The sequence below is a fragment of the Lipotes vexillifer genome, unplaced genomic scaffold (assembly GCF_000442215.2).
Source record: "Lipotes vexillifer unplaced genomic scaffold, Lipotes_vexillifer_v1.1 scaffold2030, whole genome shotgun sequence".
NCBI classification, from domain to species: domain Eukaryota; kingdom Metazoa; phylum Chordata; class Mammalia; order Artiodactyla; family Lipotidae; genus Lipotes; species Lipotes vexillifer.
In genome coordinates this window covers 1,367,384-1,391,319 of record NW_006791849.1, presented here as the reverse complement: position 1 = coordinate 1,391,319, position 23,936 = coordinate 1,367,384, and the positions used below count along the sequence as shown (strand labels likewise).

At 51.4% G+C, this 23,936-nt stretch overlaps 1 protein-coding gene across 1 annotated transcript in view; it reads left to right on the top strand.

Annotated features, from left to right (window-relative positions):
• The window catches only part of CUX2 (cut like homeobox 2), a 266,751-nt gene that overhangs the window by 222,846 nt on the left and 19,969 nt on the right, over positions 1–23,936 (top strand). Inside the window, exons 5-16 of the mRNA XM_007464869.1 lie at positions 3,693–3,827; positions 6,911–7,034; positions 9,290–9,369; positions 10,271–10,337; positions 12,018–12,066; positions 16,045–16,149; positions 19,847–20,038; positions 20,149–20,207; positions 20,674–20,722; positions 20,816–20,915; positions 22,035–22,709; positions 23,468–23,569. Of these exons, the coding sequence (XP_007464931.1) occupies positions 3,693–3,827; positions 6,911–7,034; positions 9,290–9,369; positions 10,271–10,337; positions 12,018–12,066; positions 16,045–16,149; positions 19,847–20,038; positions 20,149–20,207; positions 20,674–20,722; positions 20,816–20,915; positions 22,035–22,709; positions 23,468–23,569 (1,737 nt within the window). The remainder of the gene's footprint in view (positions 1–3,692; positions 3,828–6,910; positions 7,035–9,289; positions 9,370–10,270; positions 10,338–12,017; positions 12,067–16,044; positions 16,150–19,846; positions 20,039–20,148; positions 20,208–20,673; positions 20,723–20,815; positions 20,916–22,034; positions 22,710–23,467; positions 23,570–23,936) is intronic.

The following is a 23,936-nucleotide window of genomic DNA, read 5'->3' as shown; positions in this document are numbered from 1 at the left end:
CATCTACCTTATTGGGCCTCACCTTGGGGAAGTGATTTCACTCCCCCATGCCTCAATTTCCCCATCTATAGAATGGGAACACAACAGCCCTACTAACAGTGTTGTGGTGAAGACTGTATGAATTCTAATCAATTTAAAGTGCTCCAGCTGTTAGGATTTGGCCACAGCCTGACTTCGGCTGAGTCATCTGAACCTTCCCCGACTTCCTGTCTCAAATTGAGGATCTAGGAGGAAGCACAGTGTGGGAAGAAGAGGCCGAGGCCCAAGGCCCCATCTTGGCCCTATCACCAACTCACTGGCAGACTTCAGGGAAGTCATGGGACCCCATTTTTCCCCAACTGTGCACTGGGGTAGGGGTGTTGGACACTTGACAAATTGTCCCTCCTCAGTGTGACTTTCTAAGCTGGAGCCTTTGAGTCCCTGAGTGGAGCTCAATGCAGGATTACTGGATTCTGAGTCTCCCAGGCACTGATGAGAGTATATGAGGCCTTACCCTGTCCTGAGTCTCCGTGGAGTTTTGCCATGTAGACAGCAGCTCCTAGAATGTCACGGGACGGTGTGCTGCCCCCTCTCAGGGTAGTAACAGCAGCCAACACTTATCAAGCCCTACTGTGCACCCAGCACTGTGCAAATCTCTATACACATTCTCTCATTCAGTCCTTGCAGCCCCATTTTACAGATAAGAAAATGGAGGCTTGGAGAGGTTAACTGTCCAAAGGTCTCATGGCCAGTTTAGAGCTGGAGCTGACACCAGCAGTCCTTAAATCATGCTGCCTCTCTCAGTAATCTTTTTCAGTCTTCCCAGTAGTAACTTCTGAGAAGTAGAAACTGTAATATTTTCTGACTTTTTAAGTGGGGAAACTGAGTCTTGAGACCAGCGCTGGACTTCATGTTCTGAGAGTTTAACCACTATGTTCTACCCTGTACTGGCAAATGAAGGCAAAGAGAGCCTTGGAACCCGCTGACCCCATACTGAGTGTCCACTCGCCACCCACCTCCTCCAGTCTGTCCAGGAGGCCACCTGCGGTCAGCTTCCCCTGGACAAAGAGGCCAAGGCAGCAAGGGGACCGCAGTGCCTCCGCACACAACGAACGTCAATTTCTGATCCCTGGGAATGAGGTGAATGACTTCCTTTTTCACCCGAGCGTCATCTTTTGGCTTGGACAGGCTCCTAGCCAGCCGGCCCCTGAGCCATGAGCTGGATCTTTCCCACCTCCCTGGAACCAGAGCGAGCCCTCCATGCCACTCTCAGCTGCAGCCTCCCGTGTTTATCTAACCTCTCTGACCCCGGCAAGCGCTTGTCGCCTTTTTCTTCCTTTCTCAAAAACCAGGACACAATAGGAAGCGTTTCCCTGAACTTATTAAAAAATCCAGACTTGTAAATTAATTTGTCCGTGTTGTACAAAGGCAGTGCAGATGGACTCATTAGCATGCACACAACAAATAATTATAGATGAATTTTTAGCTGGCCTGCCTAATGCGCTTGCTGGGTTAATTATGTCAATGTATAATTACATCAGCCCGGGGAGACATAATGGCATACCCTGCTGAGCAGCCCCTGCCTAATGACGGGGCATGGGGGAGTGCTGACAGAGGAAAGCCCGCAGCAGCGTTCCCGTGCACCTGCTTACCTCAACACAAACACCCATTGTCTGAGCCTCCCACCACCTAAACAAACGGGCGGGAGAAGAGGGATAAAATGCAGAGGTGGCCTTGTTCCAGCCGGACCTGAAGGTCCCCAGGTATAGGCTCTGCCCCGTTTCTCCCATCAGCAGATATTTATTGGGTTGGACTGTGGGTCAGGCTTCATTCACCCCACAAGGGGTCCAGTGGAGGAGCAAGAACAAATGCAGTCCCAGCCCTGCCTTGTGGAGTTTGGAGTCCAGCGGGTATTATTAATTAGGTGCACTTGCAAATCAATGGAAATTGGAAGTACAGTGAGTGCTGTGAAGGAAAGGTGCAGGCAGCTGGGAGAGCTCATACTAGAAGACCGACTGGTCAAGGAAGGCTTCCTGGAAGAATTGGCACTTGAGTTGCTAAGATGAGTAAGCATTAACTAGCTGAAAGGGATAGGGGAGGGCAGGGTGTTCCTGGCAGAGGCTCCCTCCCGTACAACGTCTCTGGGGTGCGTTTGAGGGACTGAGAGAAGAAAGTCAGTGTGGCTTGCACTCAGAAGGGCAGGAATAATAGTGAGGGCTTCCATTTGCCCTGAGCTGACCAAATGCCAGGCACCGTGTTGAGCACTTTACATGAATCTTCATCACAGGCTCACAAGGTCGGTACTTTTATTGTGAGGCACAGAGAGGTAGCGCCATTTACCAAGGTCACACAGCAATCCTAAGAAGCAAGTATGGATTAGACCAGGACCAGGGACATCTGACTCCAGGGTCCACACCAGCAGAGAGCAGTGGCCAAGCAGATGCTGGTGGGAGATCCCAAAGGAGGGACCAGGAAGAGAGAGGGCTCTGGGGCATTAGAAAAAAATGTGGACCAGACCAGTCCCCTTGGTCTGAAGCGAGGAGGCCCTGGCTTTCTTGGGACCCCATGAACACCTACCTACCTGCAGCTACTGGGGTCAAAATATCCACACCACTGGGACAGGAAGTCTTTGTGGCATCAGAGAAAGAGACCCAGACTTGAGTCTCTCCTCCACTCTTCAGCAAGCCACCTGGCTTCTCTGAGCAGTTTCCTCATATGTGAAAACAAGTTAGATCCAGGCCAGCCTCCAGGGGATGCTGGGTGCATCGTGGGAACCTATTCCCAGGGACTGGCTTTGTAACATGGAAGATGCTACACCAAACCTCCTGCCCCAGGTGGGGAGTTGCTGGAAGAAGAGGTGTTGGATTCTAGATGTGAAGGAAGAGGAAGTGCTTGCTGGGGTGGGAGGGGGGACAGAATTGCAGGTGGAAGGACCTGGAGTCCTTAATTTAGCTACTGGGAAATACGGAGACATCTTATATCCAGGTGTATATCTCACCCCCAGAAAAACTATTATTTAATCGGCCACAAGTGTCACAAATGATGGTGTGTTGGCCCAGATCCATTGAAAAGCACCCCAAGGGTTATATGTGCAAAGATGCTATTACGGAACCTCGGGTGAAGGAAAATAGGGAGGGAGCTAGGAGAGGTGGGGAACTGGGTGGAAGCATCCAGACCACATTATAGCCTAAGGAAGGAAGCACTTGGGAAGGCCACGGGCCGGTCCTCAGCCCTCAGAGCAGTTTTGTGTCCCCCAGGAGCAGGTCTACCTCTATCCTTGCTGCCTGCAGGCCTTGTCTGGGAAGTCCCATGAGAAGGCTAGGCTTGAACTGATGGATTTCAGAGTGTGCCTGCTAGGGTCCTTGCTAAGTGATGTTCCCTGTGGTCGGAGGTGTGCAGGACACAATCTCATGGCCACCACAGATGGCATCTAGAATCAGGAAAATGAAGTTATTATGATAATTATTATTATTCCCAGCTGGGCAGGACAGCCACACCCATGCGGATGGCACATGCTCTCCAGAGCAGGTGCCTGGAGATCTGCTCCCTCATAAAGCAGAAAGTCCACTTTGCTCCCCTAAGCCACCAGAGCGATTCCAGATGGTTCCTATGGATGGTTCTTCCCACCCAAGCTCCCTGGCCCTGTGGCCTCAGCCAGGGGACCCCCTGGCCCCCAGGGCTCCCACCACCCCTGTCGTCCTCTCTCTGTGCAGACCCCGTGCCTGTGTTTGAGGCTTCACGCAGCCCAGACGACAGACTGCAGTCCCCCAGCTTCGACCCCAGCGGGCAGCCGCGGCGAGAGCTCCACAGTTCGTGGAAGAGACACCCTGAGCTCCTCGGCCCCAAAGGTACTGATAAGGTTTTCACAGGATGTCCATAATAAACTAATGGGCTGTGGATCTTTGGCAGCCAAACTCGGCCACCCTTGTTGGGGAAGGAGGGCAGGGAACTCAACTCTATCATAATTTTAGATGTGGGATGGGTTAAGGTGCACTTCTGCTGAGACAGACTAACCCCAAATCTCAGAGGCTTAATATATTTGAAGGGAGGGGAAGTTGCAGGGGACACTCCACACAGTCATTCAGGGACCCAGGCTGTGGTAGTCCTGTCATCGCCAATCCTCGACATCCAGAGTCACAGTGAATGCTGACACCCGGCCAACAGGCAGAGAAAGAATGTGGAGGATCACACTGCGGTTGTGGGAGTGGCGCACATCACTTTGGCCACATCCCTGCTGCAAAGGAGGCTGGAAGATGTAGTCTGGCTGTGTGCCCAGGAGGAGAGGGAAATAGGATGTAGTGAACACAGCACTGTCTCAGCCCCAAATGAGACAAGTTAAGAAACTAGCAAAGCTAAAAATAATAGTGTTTGGGCGTACATATGTTGTGATAAAAATGTTTAAAAGCAAGAGAATGGTGAACAAAATTCAGCATGGTGGTAACCTTTGGAAGGTGAGGTAGGAGGTTACCATAGGGAGGAGCAAATAGCAGGTGAAAGCCATTGGTAACCATCCAAGTTTTGGATGTTCATTGACCTGCAGGCACTGTCGTAGGCACTGGGGACACAGCCAGGACAAAACAGACAAAAATCTCTGCTCTCATCATGCTGACCTTCTAGAGGGAGGACTGAGTGTCAATAAATGTTAGTAAAATATATAGTATGTCAGTTGGTGAGAAAGACTTTGGGGAAAAAATTGAGCAGAGAATTGGGGGAGTCAGGTGAAGGGATTCTTGTTTAATGAACGAACGAGTAGGATTTACCTCAGAGGTCAGCAAGCTTTTTCTGAAAAGGGCCAGAAAGCAGTTATCGCAGGTATTGCAGGTCATGTAGTTTCTATCACAACTACTTAACTCTGGGAGAAAGCAGCCGTAGATAGTATGTAAATGAGTAGGCATGGCTTTGTTTCAATAATACTTTATTGACAAAACAGGCAGTGGGCCAGATTTGGCATGTAGTGAAGATAAAATGGGCTGAGGCCTGTCAAATGAAAGCATGACACAAAGTCTCTTCTCAGGAAACAACCATTCTCTCACAGTCCCCCATTTCACAGCCTCCTCCCTTCCCCCTCTCCACATTACATAGAGAGCACCTGATGTAAGCCTGGCCCTAGGCAGGGTCTTCTGGGGAAGATTTACAGTGACTAAAATAACAGCACTTTGCCAACTCTAGTCCTGCACCTGGAATACGATTCCAACCACACTGACAAGCCAGGACTTGGCAGTTCTTCAGCCCCTGCTCATATGTACACACCTCTGTGAAGCCTCTGAGGTTCCCCAGCAAAATTGTCACTCCTTCCTCTGAGGTCCCTCTGAGGTTCAAACTTCCTTCTGTAAGAATAATAGTAGTTGTGGAAATTGCCTCTTGAGAGCATTTGCTCTGTGCAGTGTGCCTTTCACACAGCATCTCACTGTCTCCTGGCATCAATCTTCTGAGGTGTCATTGGCCTCATTTTACAGATGAGGAAACTGAGTCACAGAAGCCGCAGGTGGCCAAGTGGGGAAACAGAACAGAAGTTTTTGACCTTGGTCCTGGGCTGTGTTTCTCCTTGAGGACACTTGTTATTCTGCATCATGATGGTCAAAACTTGCCTTTTTGTTCACTGTTGTGGCCTAGGCACCTGGAATGTACCCAGTACATGTGTGCACGTGTGTGTGTGCATGCATGTGTGTATTATAAGCTGAATGCTGTATTAGCCGCTAGAGTAGAGGGGCTCACTCTACAAACCGCCCAGCTCTACACTCACCCTCCTGTGCCAGGATCACAGTAGAAACTTAAAAACTAGGACAGGATTTAACTGAGTCACTTGGACCCAAGGTTGGGAGAACAAATTTTGGAACTCTTGAGCCACTCACCCTCAATGGCTGGCCCCTGAGCAACTCTCTCTGCATAAGTTCGGTGCCAGAGGCACACACTGATCCCCAAATGAACTGCCACAGGGCCTGTAAAGATGGACCTGACGTGGGCCCTGCCCCAGGGCACCTGCAGGTAAGGGGTGCTGACTGAGCATCTGAACGTGTGCCATCAATTTTGGGGAAGGGGAAACAGTGTGGTACCTCCTCAGTAAGTTAAAACTGGAGTTACCCTGTGACCCAACCATTCCATTCCTAGGGATGTACCCTAAAGAATTGAAAACAGGTGCTCAAACAAAACTTGTACACAAATGTTTATAGCAGCACTGTTCACAGTAGCCAAATTGTGGGAATAATCCAAATGTCCATTAATGGATGAAAGGGGACAAACAAAATATGGTATAACCATGAACTGGAATATTATTCGGCCATAAAAAAAGAATGAAGTACTGACACATGGTCCAACCTTGATGAACCTCAAAAACATGCTAAGTGAAAGAATCAAGTCACAAAAGGATAGGTGTTATGATTCCAGTGCTATGAGATATCCAAAATACACAAATCCGTAGCGACAGAAAGCAGAACAGTGGTTGCCGGGGACTAGGGAAGGGTGTGAGGAGTGACTGCTTAATGGGGACAGGTTTCCTTTTGGGGTGATGCCAGTGTTCTGGAATTACTGATAATGGTTGCACAGTATTTTGACTATACTACATATCACTAAATTGTGCACTTTAAAATGGTTAACATGGTGAATTTTATGTTATGCATATTTTATCATGATTTTTCTTAATCATACAGAAGGCCAAGGAGGCAGGAACAGGTCTGAGAGGGCAAAGGAAGCCTCTGGGTGTGCTGTCTAGGCCGGCACGATGGAGTTTGACTTTCTTGTGCAGGCACTCGCCAAGGCTCAACCCAGCTGATCGCAGTGACAACAGGTCCTGACAGCTGCGCTCTCTCCAACGCTGAGTTTGGGAAGTTGATTCTTCTCCCAGCACTGTTGATCCATCTGGTTTGCAGAAAGCAGCTCTGGCTGTCACGCCACTCTCAGCAATGGGCGGTTTTCCCTCTTTTTCTCCCTCCAGAACAGAGAGAGGGGACGTCGCCGGCTGGGCCCACGCTGACTGAGGGGAGCCGCCTCCCAGGCATTCCCAGCAAAGCCCTCCTGACAGAAACTTTGCTGCAGAGAAATGAGGCAGAGAAACAAAAGTGAGTGGGGGAAGGACAGGCAGGCTCCCGCTGCTCCACCTGTCTGGGAGGGGGGACCTGGAAAGTCACCCCTGCCCAGGACCCTTTGGGAATCCAGATGCAGGTTGGAGATGGAGATGCAGGTCTGGGTTCAAGCCACACGTCAGCAGCTCAGTGGCCAGCCCTGGGCAGGTCACATCACCTCACTGAGCCTCAGTTTCCCCATCTAGAAAATGGGGCTAATGGTGGTATATTAGCCAGGGTCCCCCAGAGGAACAACCAGTAGAATTTTTTTTTGATTAAGAGTTGTATTTTGGGACTTCCCTGGTGGTCCAGTGGTTAAGATTCCACGCTCCCAATGCAGGGAACCTGGGTTCAGTCTCTGGTTAGGGAACTAGATCCCACGTGCCGCAACTAAGAGCCCGCGTGCCACAGCAAAGACCCAACATAGCCAAATAAATAAATATTTAAAAAAAAAAAGAGTTGTATTTCAAGGACTTAACTCACGATTGAGGCTGGCCAGTCTGAATTGGTCGAGCTGGCCAGCAGGCTGGAAACTGTCAGGTGGGTGTAAGTGCTGCCATCTTGAGGCAGGATTTCTTCTTCCTCAGTTTTGTTCTTAAGACCTTCAGCTGACTGAATGAAGCCCACCTGTGTTATTGCGAATATTTTCCTTTAGTTAACATCAACTCATGGTAGATGTTAACCCCATCTACAGAATGCCTTCACAGCAGTACATGTATTAGTGTATGACTGAATAACCGGGTACTATAACCCAGCCAAATGGACATATTAACACCGACTGTCACAGGCAGTGTCAACTCCTAGTCTGCCATAAGAATGAAATGAAATGACACCTGTACATGCTTAGCTCAGTGCTCACAGGGAGAAGCACATCAGTAAATGTTTGCCTTTACGATTGGTGCAGTGGTGATAAAATATGCATTCTTAGGGCCTTTCTAGGACAATTTTATGATGATTGTTACATTTATCCTTTCTGTCATTCACTTATTTTTTCATTCCACATATTTATGCAGCCACCTACTGTGTGCCAGCCACTGTTCTAGGGAACAGCAGTGAACAAAATGGACAAAACTCTGCCCTCCTGGAGTTTACTTTCTAGTGAGGAAAACACAAACAAAAATGATAAATAAGTGGTGTGCTACATGATAAGCATTGTGACGACAGATAAAGCAGAAGAGGGAGAGGATAAGATGGGGGCTGAAGTTTTTTATTTTTTTAATTTATTTATTTTATTTATTTTTGGCTGCGTTGGGTCTCTGTTGCTGTGCGCAGGCTTTCTCTAGTTGCGGAGAGCGGGGGCTACTCTTTGTTGCGGTGCGGGGGCTTCTCTTGTTGTGGAACACGGGCTCTAGGCGTACAGGCTTCAGTAGTTGTGGCACACAGCCTCAGCAGTTGTGGTGCACAGGCTTAGTTGCTCCGCAGCATGTAGGATCTTCCCGGACCAGGGCTCGAACCCACGTACCCTGCATTGGCAGGAGGATTCTTAACCACTGCACCACCAGGGAAGTCCCCGGGGGCTGAAGTTTTAAATAGAGTGTTGGAGGAGGCCTCACTGAGAAGGTGAGCAAAGCCGTAAGGAGGTGAGGGAGCCTTGCAGGTATACAGGGACAGAGGGAACAATCAGTGCAAAGGCCCTGAGGTAGGAACGTGCCTGATGTGTGAGGGGAGTGTGGCTGGAATGGAATGAGCGAGGGGGAGGGGGCAGGATATGATCAAGGTAAACGGGGCTCCTTCCCTAGAGTCACTGAGCCAGCCAAGGTAAGGCTCAGGCTTTGCATAAACCCTCCCCCAGCATAGCTAGGGGTCCTCCTTCTCTGTTGGGATGCTTGCATCACACCCAAGTTAGACCACAGTGGGCTGTGGGGGCTTCCCAAACTCCTGCCACAGAAAAGGGAAAAAAAGTGCCTCTCAAGGGGACAATAATAGTTACCAGTGATACTGAGGGAACTCTGGGTGCTGGGCACCACATTGAACATGCTTCACAACACTCTCTGAGGCAGACTCCATCAGAAACCCATTTTATACATGAGGAAATTGAGGCCCAGAGAGGCAAGGTCACTGGCTGCTACAGAACCTTAACTGGGCACCAGCTCTAATGGAGGCCACACAGTCAGCAAAACAGCAGGGCAGCCAAGTGCCTGAGTGTCATGTTTAAGGACTCATTAAAAAGACGGAGGTGCAGATTTTACAGGGAGTGGGAGAGGGGACAGGAAGCCAGGATGGGCCGGTCCACACACCAGGTCTTTTCACAGGGGCCTTCAGGAAGTACAGGCCTTCACTTTGGCAGCCAGACTGGGGGAAGCCGAGGAGAAGATCAAGGTCCTACATTCAGGTGTGTATCTGGCACATGTCCCCTGCCCTCGTGCAGCGCCCCAGCCAGTCAGACCAGGAGGCCCAGGGGGAGTGGGAGGGGGCAGCGACACTGAACACAGGGTCAGGTGTTCTAGAATCAGGATGGCAAGAAAGGAGTTTGGGAAGGGAGAGGAAAGACCTACATTACCCAGCAGGGATCAGACCCCAGTCCCGGGGGTCGTACTACTGTGGAGAGAGGGTTTGAGATAGAATTCAATCCAGGGTGGCAAATGCAGTGCCTACAGGGGCCGGGCATGCAGCCAAGCTGGCTGGATTAGGGAATGCAGTAGAGAAGGGTGGGGTGTGGGTCAAACTGGAGAACCCAGGCCTGATCTAAAGAGGTGGCCACTGCTGAGCCCCAGCCAGGCACTGCCCAGTATAGCCAGTCCCTTCCATTTTGCTAGAGAAATCAGAAATCTGGAACTTTATGAGAAATCCCTCATTTGTTGTAATATACATGTATCTGTTGACTTCATTGCCCCTCCCGTCCCCTCACTTCCAGGGCTGGGCCTCAGGGTGGGTGAGCTCATGCACGGACGACCCAACCCAGGTCCTGGAGTGACCTTAATGGTGTTAGGGGGCTCATACGCCAGGTCCCGGGACAGACTGCCCCCTCCACTTACCTGGGTCCCCTGAGCTTCATAGACTCATAGAGAATCATGTCATCTGCCCGCCCCACCCTGGCTATGCCACAGCCGTCCCTCCAGCTCGAAGCCCTTCTAGGGGCAGGAAACTCACTGCTTGTCACCAGTTCTAACTGAGAGAAAAATCTTTCCTCACTACCCCAAGCTTCATTCTGCCTTCTGAGCCCCAGAGAAGGGGAGCAGGTTCCACTTCCCTGGGGGTGGAGGGCCTTACTCCGGCACTTTAATTTTTCCCAGCGTTGAAGGCCACGCAGACAGAGCTGCTGGAGCTGCGGCGGAAATACGATGAGGAGGCGGCATCCAAGTAAGTGAACCATGCTGAGGTGTGCCTCCTGCCTCTGACCCTCCCAGACACGCCTCCTCCCTCTGACCTTCCGAGACACACCTCCTCCCTGTGACCCTCCCAGACACGCCTCCTCCCTCTGACCTTCACAGGCCTCCTACCTCTGACCTTCCGAGACACGCCTCCTACCTCTGACCCTCCCAGACACGCCACCTCCCTCTGACCTTCCCAGACACGCCTTCCTCTGACCTTCCCAGACACGCCTCCTACTTCTGACCCTCCCAGACATGCCACCTCCCTCTGACCTTTCCAGACACGCCTCCTCCCTCTGACCTTCCCAGACATGCCTCCTCCTTCAGACCCTCTCAGACATGCCTCCTCCCTCTGACCCTCCCAGGCATGCCTCCTGCCTCTCACTCTCTAGACATGCCTCCTCTTTCTGATATTCTCCATCGGATTCTACCTGAGACACCCATTTAATTAAGTACTCTCTGCTCCACACCCGCATAGGCTCACAGCTGTTCAGCATTTATTTGTGGTGCCATCCATGTAGCACAAGCTATAAAGGACATTCTGGGTTTCCAGCTAAGCGGACTCTGCTGGTAATGGGCCTCTGCCTTGCCCCAGCCTCCAGGGGCTGTCCCCACTCCCCAGCTTCACAGGGCCAAGTGTCATTAACTTAAATTACTCTGGACTCAACATTTCTTCAGGCTTTAAGATATAACTTAATCCACAAACACTTATTTAGCACCTACTGTTTACCCAGTGCTATGCTGGGTCCCTGGAGGAAACACCAGAACATGGGCCTGTCCTCAGTCAAGGAGAGGAGACAGACACTAGCTGATGTACAGGAATAAAGTCTTTCATTCATAGACACTGTTCAGCACTTACTGTATGCCTGACACTGTTGTGGCCACATGGTAAATGCTATGAAGGGAAAAAAACAGGAGCAGCAAGAGAGAATAACATGGAGGGGTGGCTCCTATTATCCAGGGTAGTCAGGGAGGACTTCCCTGAGGAGACGACCTTCAGAATGAGATCTCAAAGATGGGAAGGAGATGGCCACATGAAGAATGCTTGGAAAGGTGCTCTGGGAAGTGGGAACAGCTTATGCAAAGAAGGCCTTGAACTGGAACATGCGTGTAGCACATGTGTGGCGTTCAGTCACCAAATGCTCCCTGCAGGCCCCTTATGGCCCCACCCCTTGCTAGGCAGAGGGGCAGCCAAGGTGGATGAGGCCTGTCCCGATCCTTTAGGCGCTGTCAACCCAGCGGGGTGGTGAGGCAGCAAAATAAATGAGGGTAGTTGAGGGAGGCCTCCTAGGAGAACACTCTGCAGCTAGGTTTAAAGCTCAGGCTCCGTTCTCTTGAGGAAGGCGTCCAGGTGGAAGGCATAGCAGAGGCAAAGGCTGGGAGGTGTAGCTCTGTGGCACCTTCAGAGAGTGGACCCCTGGGGGAGATGGGAGGCCAGGCTGCCTGGAAGGGGTCCAGTGCTAAGGCCCCGTTTTCATTTCCCCCCAGCCTGGATTCTTTCCCCGCCCCCCCAGCTTGGTTTCTCTCCAGTAGGAAGGATGGAAGGCAGCCTTCTCGAGGCCTCCATTGCGAGACCCTTGGGTTGGCAGGGGCTGGGGGGTTTCAGGAATGGCGGGGGCCCTGGTGGCTGCCACAATCCCTTCCTCAGGGCCTCGTCTTTCTGTCTCAGGGCAGATGAAGTCGGCCTGATCATGACCAACCTGGAGAAAGCTAATCAGGTGAGGAGACGTGTGCTGGGGGCTCATTCTCCCCGGGGCGGGGGTCTCGGGCCAGGCGGAGAGGAGGGAGCTGAGCTCAATCAGTATTAATTGAACTACATTCCATGCTGAGTGCTGGGGCTGGGAGCTGTCTGGGACCCAGCCCCTGAGTTCCCAGAGGAAGGAGGGTGGGGTACAGACAGAACACTCAGAAATAGGGTGATGCAGGCAGCAACGGCTGGGGAAGGGGCACCAGACCCAGACTCAGGGGTCAGGGAAGACATCCCACAGGAAGGGTCGTGGAGCTGAGACCTGACAAGTAACTTGAGACTGTAGAGGGATGGATTCCAGGCACGGGACGGCCCTGGTAAAGGCCAGGAAGCAGCCTGCAGAGCATGACGAGTGCCCTTCCCTGTGGGAGGAAGGCAGAGCAGTGACCAGAGATCCCAGGCCCATCCCTAGGCTAAGCTGGGACATGGGTCTCTGTCAACCAGACTGAGTGAGGAGCTATGTTCCATAGAGCCGAGGGCGGTGACGAGGGACAAGCCCGGGGCTGCTTCTCTCCTTCCATCCCCACCTGGGGTCTCCACCAACCTCCTCAGTCGATCACCAGGCAGGCACTGTGTGGACCCTAACCTTCCCTGGGGGCCCCATATCCTAGTCCCAGCCCGGGTCCTTGTAAGTCCTTCAGCCGCTCCGAGTCTCAGTTTTCACATTTATAAATGGGGTTCCCGCGTCCTGCCTTCCTCTGACTTCAGATGTTTTGCCATCTGCAGGACAAAGTTGGGCAGGACTTTGAGAGGTAAGATGTGGCCATAAGGGTCTGGTCTGGAGTCCTGCGGGCCTACTGTATCTCTCCCCGGTCCCCTGCAACACCAGCAGCCAGGGGCATGGCCAGGAGGGGTCAGCAGTGTGACAGGGCAAGTGGTCATTTCCCTGGGGGTGGTTGAGGGAGGCCTCCTAGGAGGACACTTTGCAGCTGGGTTCTAAAGCCCAGGCGCTGTTCTCTTGAGGAATGGCATTCCAGGCAGAGGGCACAGCAGAGACAAAGGCCCGGATGCCTGGCTGTGCCAACCTAAGGACAGGGTGCTCCCTCCTGCAGAGGAAGGTTGGAAAAAATAACGTGTTTTAGGTTAATTTTTTGAATAGGTAATCCATTTACTTAGTTCAAAACTGAAAAAGGTACATTAGGGCATAGCCGGGAAACTCCATCTCCCCTCCCTGAACTTGCCCCCAGTTCCCCTCTCCCTAGCAACCTCTGTTACAATGTCTGGGGTCTCCTCCCAGGGATCCCTTCACAAGCCCATGAATATCTACTTTTACCCCTTTCTAAAACAAAAATGAGGGACTTCCCTGGCAGTCCAGTGGTTAAGACTCCACGCTTCCAATGCAGAGGGCCCAGGTTCAATCCCTGGTTGGGGAGCTAAGATCCCACATGCCGTGTGACCAAAAATAAATAAATAAAAGAAAGGAATCATCACAACCTTGGTATGCATATCCTTAAGAGAATAATTAGCAACTTAAAAAATAATAATAATTATTAATACTATGTGCACTCTCCTGAACCTTACTTTTTCCATGTATGTGTCTTAGAGCTTGTTCCGTATCTGTATATAAAGCAGCTCCTTCTGTTTCACAGCTGCGTCGTGTTGCACTACATGGACGCACCATCATCTAACCCAGGGGAAGGCAAACTTTCTATAAAGGACCAGAGAGTAAATATTTTCGGCCTTGCAAGTCACTGTCACAACTATTCAACTTTGCAGTGGTAGAGTGAAGCATAGACGATATGGAAACGAATGGGCATGGCTGTGTTCCAGTAAAACTTTATTTACATAAACAGGCAACAGGTTGCAGTTTGCCCACCTCTGGTCTAACTCATACCCTATTGATGAACGTTTATGGTATTTCCAGTATTTTACCATCATCCTCCATACTGCAGTGAATAACCTTGTACAGATATCATTTCATACATACCCAAACCACTGTATAGGGCAAATTCCTAGAAGTGGAACCATTGGGTGAAAGAGCTGTGCGTTTATAATTTGGCAGATGTGATCAAACTGCTTTCCATGGGGTTGTGCCAGTACACACTCCCTCCAGCAAGGTCTCAGAGGGCCCGTTTCCCAATAGCCTCACCAAGCACTGTGTGTCGTCAAACTTTTGGATCTCCGCCAATCAAGTGGGCTTAAGAAGAGCCATCTTAGAGTAGTTTGAATAGGGAGCATTTTTAATAATGTTTATTTTTTCCTGAGTATAAAACTAAAACCTGCTCATTGTAGAGTATTGAGAAAAAAGTAAATGTCATCATATTAGTCTTTAATATCTGTATTTATTAATACTATCCTAAATGTGAACAAGAGGATTCTGGAGCAGAGCAGATCATTATTACTCGTATAGTAAAAACCATGCCAGTTCGCCCCAGTTCTTCCCCTGGGGTGACAAGACGAGAACCAGATATCCTCCTACATGCACCAGAGTTTGTGCTGTAGGCAAGGAACCACCCAAATATGAATCTGGGTGGTTGTATAGTATAGTAGAGGGACGTTCTGAGAAAGGGAGAGAAACCTACTCCCAAGTATCCTGATGAACAGAAGGGCAAGGATCCTGGGTTTCTAGCATTTGGAATATAAATACTTCTCTCCAGGGGAGGATAAGACTAGTAGCTTTAAACTCAGCTTTACAACCCAGGGGGTGTCTCCACGGTCTAGGTCTCATCCCCCCTTTAAATGTCAACAGACATCTCCCAGGAGGTGAATCTTTCTGGAGTTCTCACTAGCTAATCAGTCATGTATTAACTCCAAGGCTTGTCTTTTAGCCCAGATCCCAAGTTTCAGTCACATTTGCTCAGTATGCCCTTTGTGGAAACATAAAAATGTTTTCTCTACAGCCCCACACGCCCGAAACCTTTCCCAAAACAAAACTGACTCCTAACTCAAACCATTCCTGGAACAAGGTAGAATACTAATAAACAAACAAATCAGTTAAAACATAAATCAATGAAATGTGCGCGTGGATGTGTGTGGATCTCTGTGCGCATATAGTGGGCACAGCATCCTGATTGCTAAGGTCAGTGTGTAAGTTAAACTTAATTGCTATGACCTGCATCACCAGCTGGAGGTCAGGATACAACTGCAACTCTTTTAATTTTCCATAGTTCAAGATCCCATACACCCTGTTGATGTTAATAAAGTAAACCAATTACTGACACATTTGTATGTGTCAGGCATCAAGATGAGATACCTAATGAGCTGTATTTTACCAAATCACTTACTTGCAGAACAACCCTATGAGATAGTTGCTCTTATTATGCCCATTTTACAGACAGGGAAACTGAGGCCAAGGATATGAAGTTTCTTGCCCAAGGTCATACAACCAGAAAGAGAGACAAAGTACAGATTTCTCTCCAGGCCACAAGTCTACATTGTTAACATTTGTATGCTTCCTTCCAAGCTTTTTCTTAGGAATTTTTGAAGAGTTAAGATTCAGTTTAGTAAACTGTGGCATTCTGATTTTAGATGTATTTCAACACTCCTCTACAGTTTCATTGCTCCCATTTCACAAAAGGAAAACTAAGACTCAGAGAGGGGAAGTAACTTGCCCAGGGGCCTGCAACAGCTTGTGAGCCACCTCTGCAGACACCATATGGCACAGGAGCTGGGGACAAACTCTGGCCTTTTGACTAGCCAGGCCTGAAGTTTACTTGGCAGACAGAAGTGGCCTGGGAACGTGTGGAAAATTGCCAGTTCCATCAAGACAGCATCTTCCTTCCTGCCCTACTGAAGAGGGAATGTTCTAGCTCCTCTTGGATACACACCAGGGAAACCAAGAGCCAACTCAAGGGTCCAGGACCCAGAAAGGAGGACCCCAGGCCCTCAGACCTGCCTTCCCAGCTGCTTGCCTGAGACGGTGCAGGGAAGCAGTGGAGGGCCGGGGTGGGGGGGATCCAGTGTGGCCCCGCTCACCTCTTAACCACACTTGCCCCATTTTCCTTCCCAGCGAGCCGAGGCTGCCCAGCGGGAGGTGGAAAGTCTTCGGGAACAACTTGCCTCCGTCAACAGTTCCATCCGCCTGGCCTGCTGCTCTCCTCAGGGACCCAGTGGGGTAAGGATGGTGGAGGAGCCACGGGGAAAGGTTGGGAAAGACCAGGTTTGTGGGTTTGAATATGTGGGTGGGCCATGCGCATTGGTGTGAAATTGTGCACATGAATGGGTGTGGGTCTCTGTGTGCATACTGTGGGCATAGCATTTTAATTGCCAAGGTCAGTGTGTAGTTAAACATAATCACTGTGACTTGCTTCACTAGCTGAGGGTCAAAAACAGCTGCAGCTCTTTTAACTGTTCAAGCTCAAGCTTCCACATACCTTGATTGCATATACTTTGGAATTTAGTCGGGCCAAAGAGGATCATTTTAGTTGCCAGATGCCCAGCAAGAGTGGGTAGGAGGGTGAGTTTGATCAATAGAGCAGCCGTGCAGTTTTGGTGGCTGCCACCAGGTGTTGCTGTTGACCACTCGTCTCACACTGCTTGGAAGATGTGCGGGACTGCTACAGGGATGCCCCACTGGTTCTCAGTCCCTCCCAGACAGCAGCGGGGCTGCTTACCAAGAGCTGAGGTTGACACTCATATCAGCCAAGTGTTCCTAAAATGTATCAGGGTGATTCTAATGAGGTTTCCCAACCAGCCACATGTTAAAAAGAACCAATCTTTAGTCATCAACCCTGAGGTTCCTGTGTTAAGCCAGTTAGTCAGTACATCTTTCTCATTCCTCCAGGTTGGTGCCCCTTTGGGTCCTGGGGACATTTCCTGCCAAGGGGTTTTTTTTTTTTTTTTTTTTTTTTTTTTTTTTGCGGTACGCAGGCCTCTCACTGTTGTTGCCTCTCCCATTGCGGAGCACAGGCTCTGGACGCGCAGGCAGGGTCATGGCTCACGGGCCCAAACGCTCCGCGGCATGTGGGATCCTCCCGGACTGGGGCATGAACCCGTGTCCCCTGCATCAGCAGGCGGACTCTCAACCACTGCGCCACCAGGGAAGCCCCTGCCAAGGGATTTTAATCAGGCCCACCCCAACCTACCCTTCTGTCATGTAATAAGAGTCTTTATTGTTCCTCTCCCAGAAAGCCTGGCTTTCTTATGTAAATTGGTCCACCTTCTTTCCAGATTTCTTTCCAGATATCAAGGAATGAAATTCATGATTGCTTACATAATAACAGGTCTGCTGCAGGGTGATTTGCAGTCTCCATTCATGAACCTGAAGTGGCCGGCATAATTTTCATTTCACCTGACCTGTGTGTCTGTATCTGTCTTTCTATTTAAATATTGGAATGAGTCTCTCTGAACGTGTGTTACTGTGTATGTGTGTCTGTTTGTGACCTTTGGGCAAATAACTGTATCCTTAACCTAACTGTGCCTCAGTTTCCTCATCTGTATAAATAGGACCTGCCTTATAGGGTTATTGAGAGGATTACATGGTGCTTGGTTTATAGTCTTTGCTCAGTAAATATTTAATGCAGTGTTACTATTACTAGTGTGTTTGGGGTATGTCCAGGGTGTTTTTGCCCACGTGAGCATGTGGCCTCTGAGCACATACACGTCTGTGTGTGTGATGGTGACACATCTCCTTGGTGCCTATGCATTTCCATGCGTGTGCTTCTCAGCATGAGTATCCCCACAGGTACATGTGTCAGTGTGTGCTGTGTCCGTAGGTGTGTGCACCTGTGCCCGTGTCCCAGGAGGCAGTGTGTATGTATCAACGTGCCTGATGTCTGCACGACATAGAGAATGAACACAAGAAAGACTGAGAGCGAGAGCGCTCATGAGGATGCCTCAGAGAGAATTTGCCAATGGTTCTTAATTAACCCCCATGGAAGCCAGCAAATGCCTGTGCTAATCAGCCATGAGGAACTTTGCTGGGTTGGGGGAGGGGTGAGCTTTTCTGAGCACAACAGTGGCGCTCGATGCTAATTAATTTAATGTGTTAATGGCATCCGCTTCCTGTTTTAATTGGCATTTACCTCCATAGAAGAATAGCTGGGGTTGGTAGTGGTCAGTTGTTTTTTGTTTTTTGTTTTTCTTCCTAATGCTGCTTAGATTCATTTGTAACTGAGCTCAAGGGCAGCCTGACTTCCGGTCCCCTCAAAGAGAAACCTCTTTATCTTCAGCCAGGACAAAGGGGCCATTTCCTAAAACCTGGAGAAGCTGTGGGGCTTGGGGCTGGTGGCAAATTAGGATGAGGAAGGAATCACCCTAACGTGTCTCATGGCTGCAAGGTCTCAGGTCTAATCCTGTGGGTCTGTTGCTGCTGGGAGTGGGACCTGGGCCCGATTTAGAAACCCAAACCTTTGCTGTTCTCTCAGCCAGAAACATCCTATAACTACCACTTCCTCACCCAACTGACTGGTTCTTTTTGGTTCCTTTTTTTCTTTTTTTTTTTTTTAATATTTATTTATTTTGGTTTTGGCTGTGTCAGGTCTTAGTTGCGGCACGTGTGATCTTTTGTTGCGGTGTGCGGGCTCTTCGTTCTCTCTAGCTGTGGCACGTGGGCTCCAGAGCGCTTGGGCTCTGTAGCTGGCGGCATGCGGGCTCTTTTTGTTCCTTTTTAATAAATGTGTTATTGAAGTATAACATCCACAAGGAAAAACATGCATATCATAAGTGTACAACATTTGGAATTTTTCAAAGTGAACACAGCCCATAACCAGCATCCAGATCAACAATAAAACATTCTAGGGACTTTCCTGGTGGCACAGTGGTTAAGAATCCGCCTGCCAATGCAGGGAACACGGGTTCAAGCCCAGGTCCAGGAAGATCCCACATGCCGCAGAGCAACTAAGCCCGTGCACCACAACTACTGAGCCTGCGCTCTAGAGCCCTTGAGCCACAACTACTGAGCCCATGTGCCACAGCTACTGAAGCCCGTGCACCTAGAGCCTGTGCTCCACAAGAGAAGCCACCACAATGAGAAGCCCGCGCACCGCAACAAAGAGTAGCCCCTGCTCACCGCAACTACAGAAAGCCCGTGTGCAGCAATGAAGACCCAACGCAGCCATAAATAAATGGATGAATGAATAAATAAATAAATATTTTTTAAAAAACAATAAAACATTCTAGCACCCGGAAGCCTCCCTCATGACCCCATCCAGGTGCTACTCCCCCTGACTTCTAACAGCACAGATGGGTTTTGCCTGTTTTGATATCTGATCTTAATAGAATCACGCGTACACTTTGGTGTCTGGCTTCTTTGGCTCTATGATATATCTGGCAGAGTCATCATACTGTGTTGCAAGTAAATGTAGATTATTCGTTTTTGTTGCTGTCTAGTATTCTGTTGCGTGAGTATTCCACAATCTGTCCACTTTCTGGTGGGTAGGCATCTGGGGGGTTTCAGGTTTGGAGCTATTACAGAGAGGGCTGCTGTGAACGTTCACATCCTGTGTCTTGGTGCACAAGTGCCCACATTTCTCCTGCATATATTCCACCAGGACTTAGGGCACCGAATTTTCACCTTTAGCAGAGGCTGCCAAGCAACTTTCCAAATCACTAACTTGTTCTTGAACTTCATCACAGTTTAGACATACCTTCCTCCAAAGTACTTTCTCTGACCACTCCTTCTCCCTCATTTCTTCTCAAGAAGCGAGGGAAAGACATCCAGGCAGGTGGGAACAGCCTGAGCAAAGGCTCAGAAGTGGTAAGGGGAAAGCCGCAGGCCTGTAAGAGGGGCTGAGTCACCCCAGGGAGCACAGCAGCCCTGCAGCCCCCTGCCCCACACCTCCCGACCCCTCCAAGCCCCTGTTTGTGCCCAGGATAAGGTGAACTTCGCTCTGTGCTCGGGCCCTCGGCTTGAGGCTGCCCTGGCCTCCAAGGATCGGGAGATCCTGCGGCTGCTGAAGGATGTGCGGCACCTCCAGAACTCTCTGCAGGAGCTGGAGGAGACCTCCGCCAACCAGATTGCAGACCTGGAGCGGCAGCTCATGGCCAAGTCGGAGGCCATCGAAGTAGGTGGCCATCGAAGTAGGTCTTGGGGAGGAGGTGGGCAGATGGGAGATGGGCGGGGAGTCCCCAGGCAGAAGGACGTGAACCAGCCTCACCATCTTTGTTCTTCTAGAAGCTGGAAGAGAAGCTCCAGGCACAGTCTGACTATGAAGAAATTAAAACAGAGCTGAGGTACTGTGTGGGGCGGGGCTCCATAGACCCCCCGCCAAGCCCTCTTGCCTGACTGGGGGCTGCCTGGGAAGATAGCAAAGGGCCCTCGGCAAAGTTCACCATCTTCCTCCTTCCCACCAGACCCCGCTTTGTGTTACCCTTGTCAACTCTCCACTGGCACCTTGAGTGTCATGCCCGGACCTTTGTCATCAAGAGCTGCCTGTGGGAAAACATAGCCTTGCTGGTGCTGTAACTGGGCAGGGGGATGATGCCTTAATCAGATGAGCTCAAGCCACACTCCTCCAGGTGACAGCAGACCAGTTAACAAGCCCACTATTTAAGGCCTGTTGTCCATTGAGTCCCGTGTTACATGGGGTCCCGGGGGCTGGGGTGCTTGCTGTCAATCAGGGAAGATAGCAGGTAGTAGTGCCTCTCTCCCAGCCTGGGGAACTGGCTGGCCTCACACTCTCTCCACTTTCTCTGGCAGCATCCTCAAAGCCATGAAGCTGGCCTCCAACACCTGCAGCCTCCCCCAGGTGAGTGTCCCCACCACTTTCCCCACAGGGCAGGCTGCCCCTGAGAGCCTTGTACCAGCCATGCCCTCTCAGCCCTGCTTCTTGTCTCCTCAGGGCATGGCAAAGCCTGAAGACTCCCTGCTCATGGCAAAGGAGGCATTCTTCCCTGCGCAGAAATTCCTTCTAGAAAAGCCTGGTCTTTTGGCCAGCCCTGGTAGGGGAGGAGGGGTGCTCTTGGGACTGAGGGGCTGGGGTGGGAGCTGCCCGTGGGTCTCTGGCCTCCTCCATGCCCTCAGACCACTGCCTTCCACATGGGCCGGAGGATGATGGATAAAAGGCGGGCATGTTGATTGAGCGCCTCCTGGGTGCCAGGGGCTGAGCTGGGTGCCATCCACAGCTAAGCCAGCAGGCAGCTGTCCCACAGGGTGCCACCCACATCCACGGCCACACTCAGGGACACACAGCTCACTCAGGCCCTCCTGAGGTCCCCCGAAGGGCTTGCTCCTTCGAGAGCAGTAGAAGAAGTCATGGGACAAGGAGGGCGTTCACACCGCACCCCCTACAGCAGACCCCTGGGCACGGCCTACAGACATGACTGCCCCCACATCGCCCCTTCTCCTCACACAGTGGCTTCATGACCTTTCAGCCATGTGGCCCCAGCCGACACTTTCTGTGTGCTGCCTCCATTTCCTCATCTGTGAGATGGGGGCAGTAATGGGCCCTGTGCGGGTGGAGTAAGTTAGCAGCATGGGAAATACAAACGCATAGACAAGGGGTGCAGGGCGAGCACCCAGGAAGTGGGCTGTCCTGCTCTGGGATGGGGGTTAATCCTCCCAGGGCAAGGTGTTGGGCCCATAACGAGTGCTCAGTTGATGTGCTTGATGGTGGGAGGGGGGCTCCCCAGAACTAGCATTTGGCCCGGGCCTTGAAGGATGGGGATCAGAGAAGGGGGCAGGGAGTGTGTGTGGCAGAAACAGCCAGTGTTGGCGCCTCGCGCCGCCGGACGCCTATAGCACTTGTCCCCACTCCCTCCTGCCCTGTGCCCCCTTCCTCTCCCTCCAAATTTCTGTCTCTTTGTATGTGTTTCTCTGTCTCCCTCTTTCTGTCTCTTTGTCCTTCTGTTGCTTTCTGTCTTTCACTGTCTCTGTCTGTCTCTGTCTCTCTGCCTCTGCCTGTCTCTGTCTCTCCCATGTTATTTCTGTTTTCCTATCTCTGTGTCTCTCTGTGATTTCTCTCCCTGTCTCTGTCTCTGTCTCTCCCCATCACTATCCACCTCTCTGTCTTTCTGTCTGTCTTTCCTCTCTTCCTCTGTCTGTCTGCCTTGGTGTTCTAGAGGAAGACCCTTCAGAGGATGTTGCCATCAAGGATTCTCTGGGCACGGAGCAGTCCTACCCATCCCCTCCACAGCTCCCACCGCCACCAGGGCCTGAAGACCCCCTGTCCCCCAGCCCAGGGCAGCCCTTGCTGGGCCCTGGCCTCGGCCCTGATGGCCCTCAGACTTTCTCACTGTCCCCCTTCCCCAGCCTGGCTTTAGGGGAGAGACTGACAGGGGACACGCTGCTGTCCAAGCACATGATGCCCCCGGCCGCCTTCAAGGGGGAGGCGGGAGGCCTGCTGGTGTTCCCCCCAGCCTTCTATGGCACCAAGCCGCCCACGGCCCCTGCCACCCCAGCCCCTGGCCCTGAGCCGCCCGGGGGCCCTGAGCCAGCGGAGGGCAGTGGCGGCGGAGTGGCCACAGCGGGGGCCGGGGCAGAGGAGGAGCAGCTGGACACGGCAGAGATCGCATTCCAGGTGAAGGAGCAGCTGCTCAAACACAACATCGGGCAGCGGGTGTTTGGCCACTACGTGTTGGGCCTGTCCCAGGGTTCGGTCAGCGAGATCCTGGCCCGGCCCAAGCCCTGGCGCAAGCTCACGGTGAAGGGCAAGGAGCCCTTCATCAAGATGAAGCAGTTCCTGTCGGACGAGCAGAACGTGCTGGCTCTGAGGACCATCCAGGTGCGGCAGCGAGGTATGTGCCGGCCGAGGGCCCATCTGCGGCGCACAGGCTCACACCTGGTCTCCACGACCCAGCCCAGGGCATGGGGCTGGCTGGGGTCTGAGAGCACAGGTCGGGGTTCAGAGCCTTGGGTCTGCCACCTCACAGCCGTGTGACTCGGGGCAAGTGACTCTGCCTTTCTGTGCCTCAGTTTCCCCCTCTGGCCGCTGTGATGCCGTTCAGGCTGATAATGGTGGGAAAAGTCTGGGCCCCAGGGGCTGCCTTGGCAGATACCCGCTGAGCACCTCCAAGCCTCAGTTTACCCATCTGTACGACAGCCTGGGTGACTGCCAACCTTGCTGGACTCAGTTTTTAGGGTAATCCATGTGAAGGGCCCAAGTTTTGACCTCACAAACACCTTTTGTTTGTGTCCAGCTCTGCCATTCATCTACTGAGTGACCTCAGGCAATCCACTTCAGCTGCTCTGTGCCTCAGTTTCCCCATCTGTCAGCCTCATGACGGGGGTTAAATGAGCATAAAGCATGTAGTAAGTTCTTGAGAACTGTTAGCATTGATGGTGGCTGCCGTCAGTGGGTTTTGTTGTTATTATTATTTCAAGCTAGAATCACTTGTAGGTCCACAGTTTGTCACACAGACTAGCAAAGTGGTGGTCCTGCCACACATATGGTCTGGCCCTCAGAGGAGGGCACCAGGCTGTCACCCTGCCCAGCTCCAGGGACTGACCCCCAACATGCAGGTCCCCACAGCAGATGCCTCCTTTCCTCCCCCAGGCAGTATCACCCCGAGAATTCGCACACCAGAGACCGGCTCGGATGACGCCATCAAGAGCATCTTGGAGCAGGCCAAGAAGGAGATCGAGTCGCAGAAGGGGGGTGAGTGTGACTGCAGCAGCTGAGGCCCGAGGCCTCCAGGGCCTGCTCTGAGCAGGAGGCAAGGTCTTGTCCACCTTCGTCCACTCCAGAGGGGATTCCAAGCAGGTCAGAACCTCTTTGCCTCTTTCCAGACCTGCAGCCAAGTGAGGTCTAGGCCTGGAAGGTGCCAGGTCCTATCCGGTATAGAGCTACAAGCCACGTGTGGTTATATCCATTTAAATTAACTAAAATTAAGTGAAATTAAAACCTCAGTTCTTCAGCCGCAGTAGCCACATCGCACAGGTGACGAGTGGCAGCCATGTTGGACAGCACGCCCACAGAACATTGCCCTCACTGCGGAGTTCTGTTGGCATTCCCGGTCTTGGTT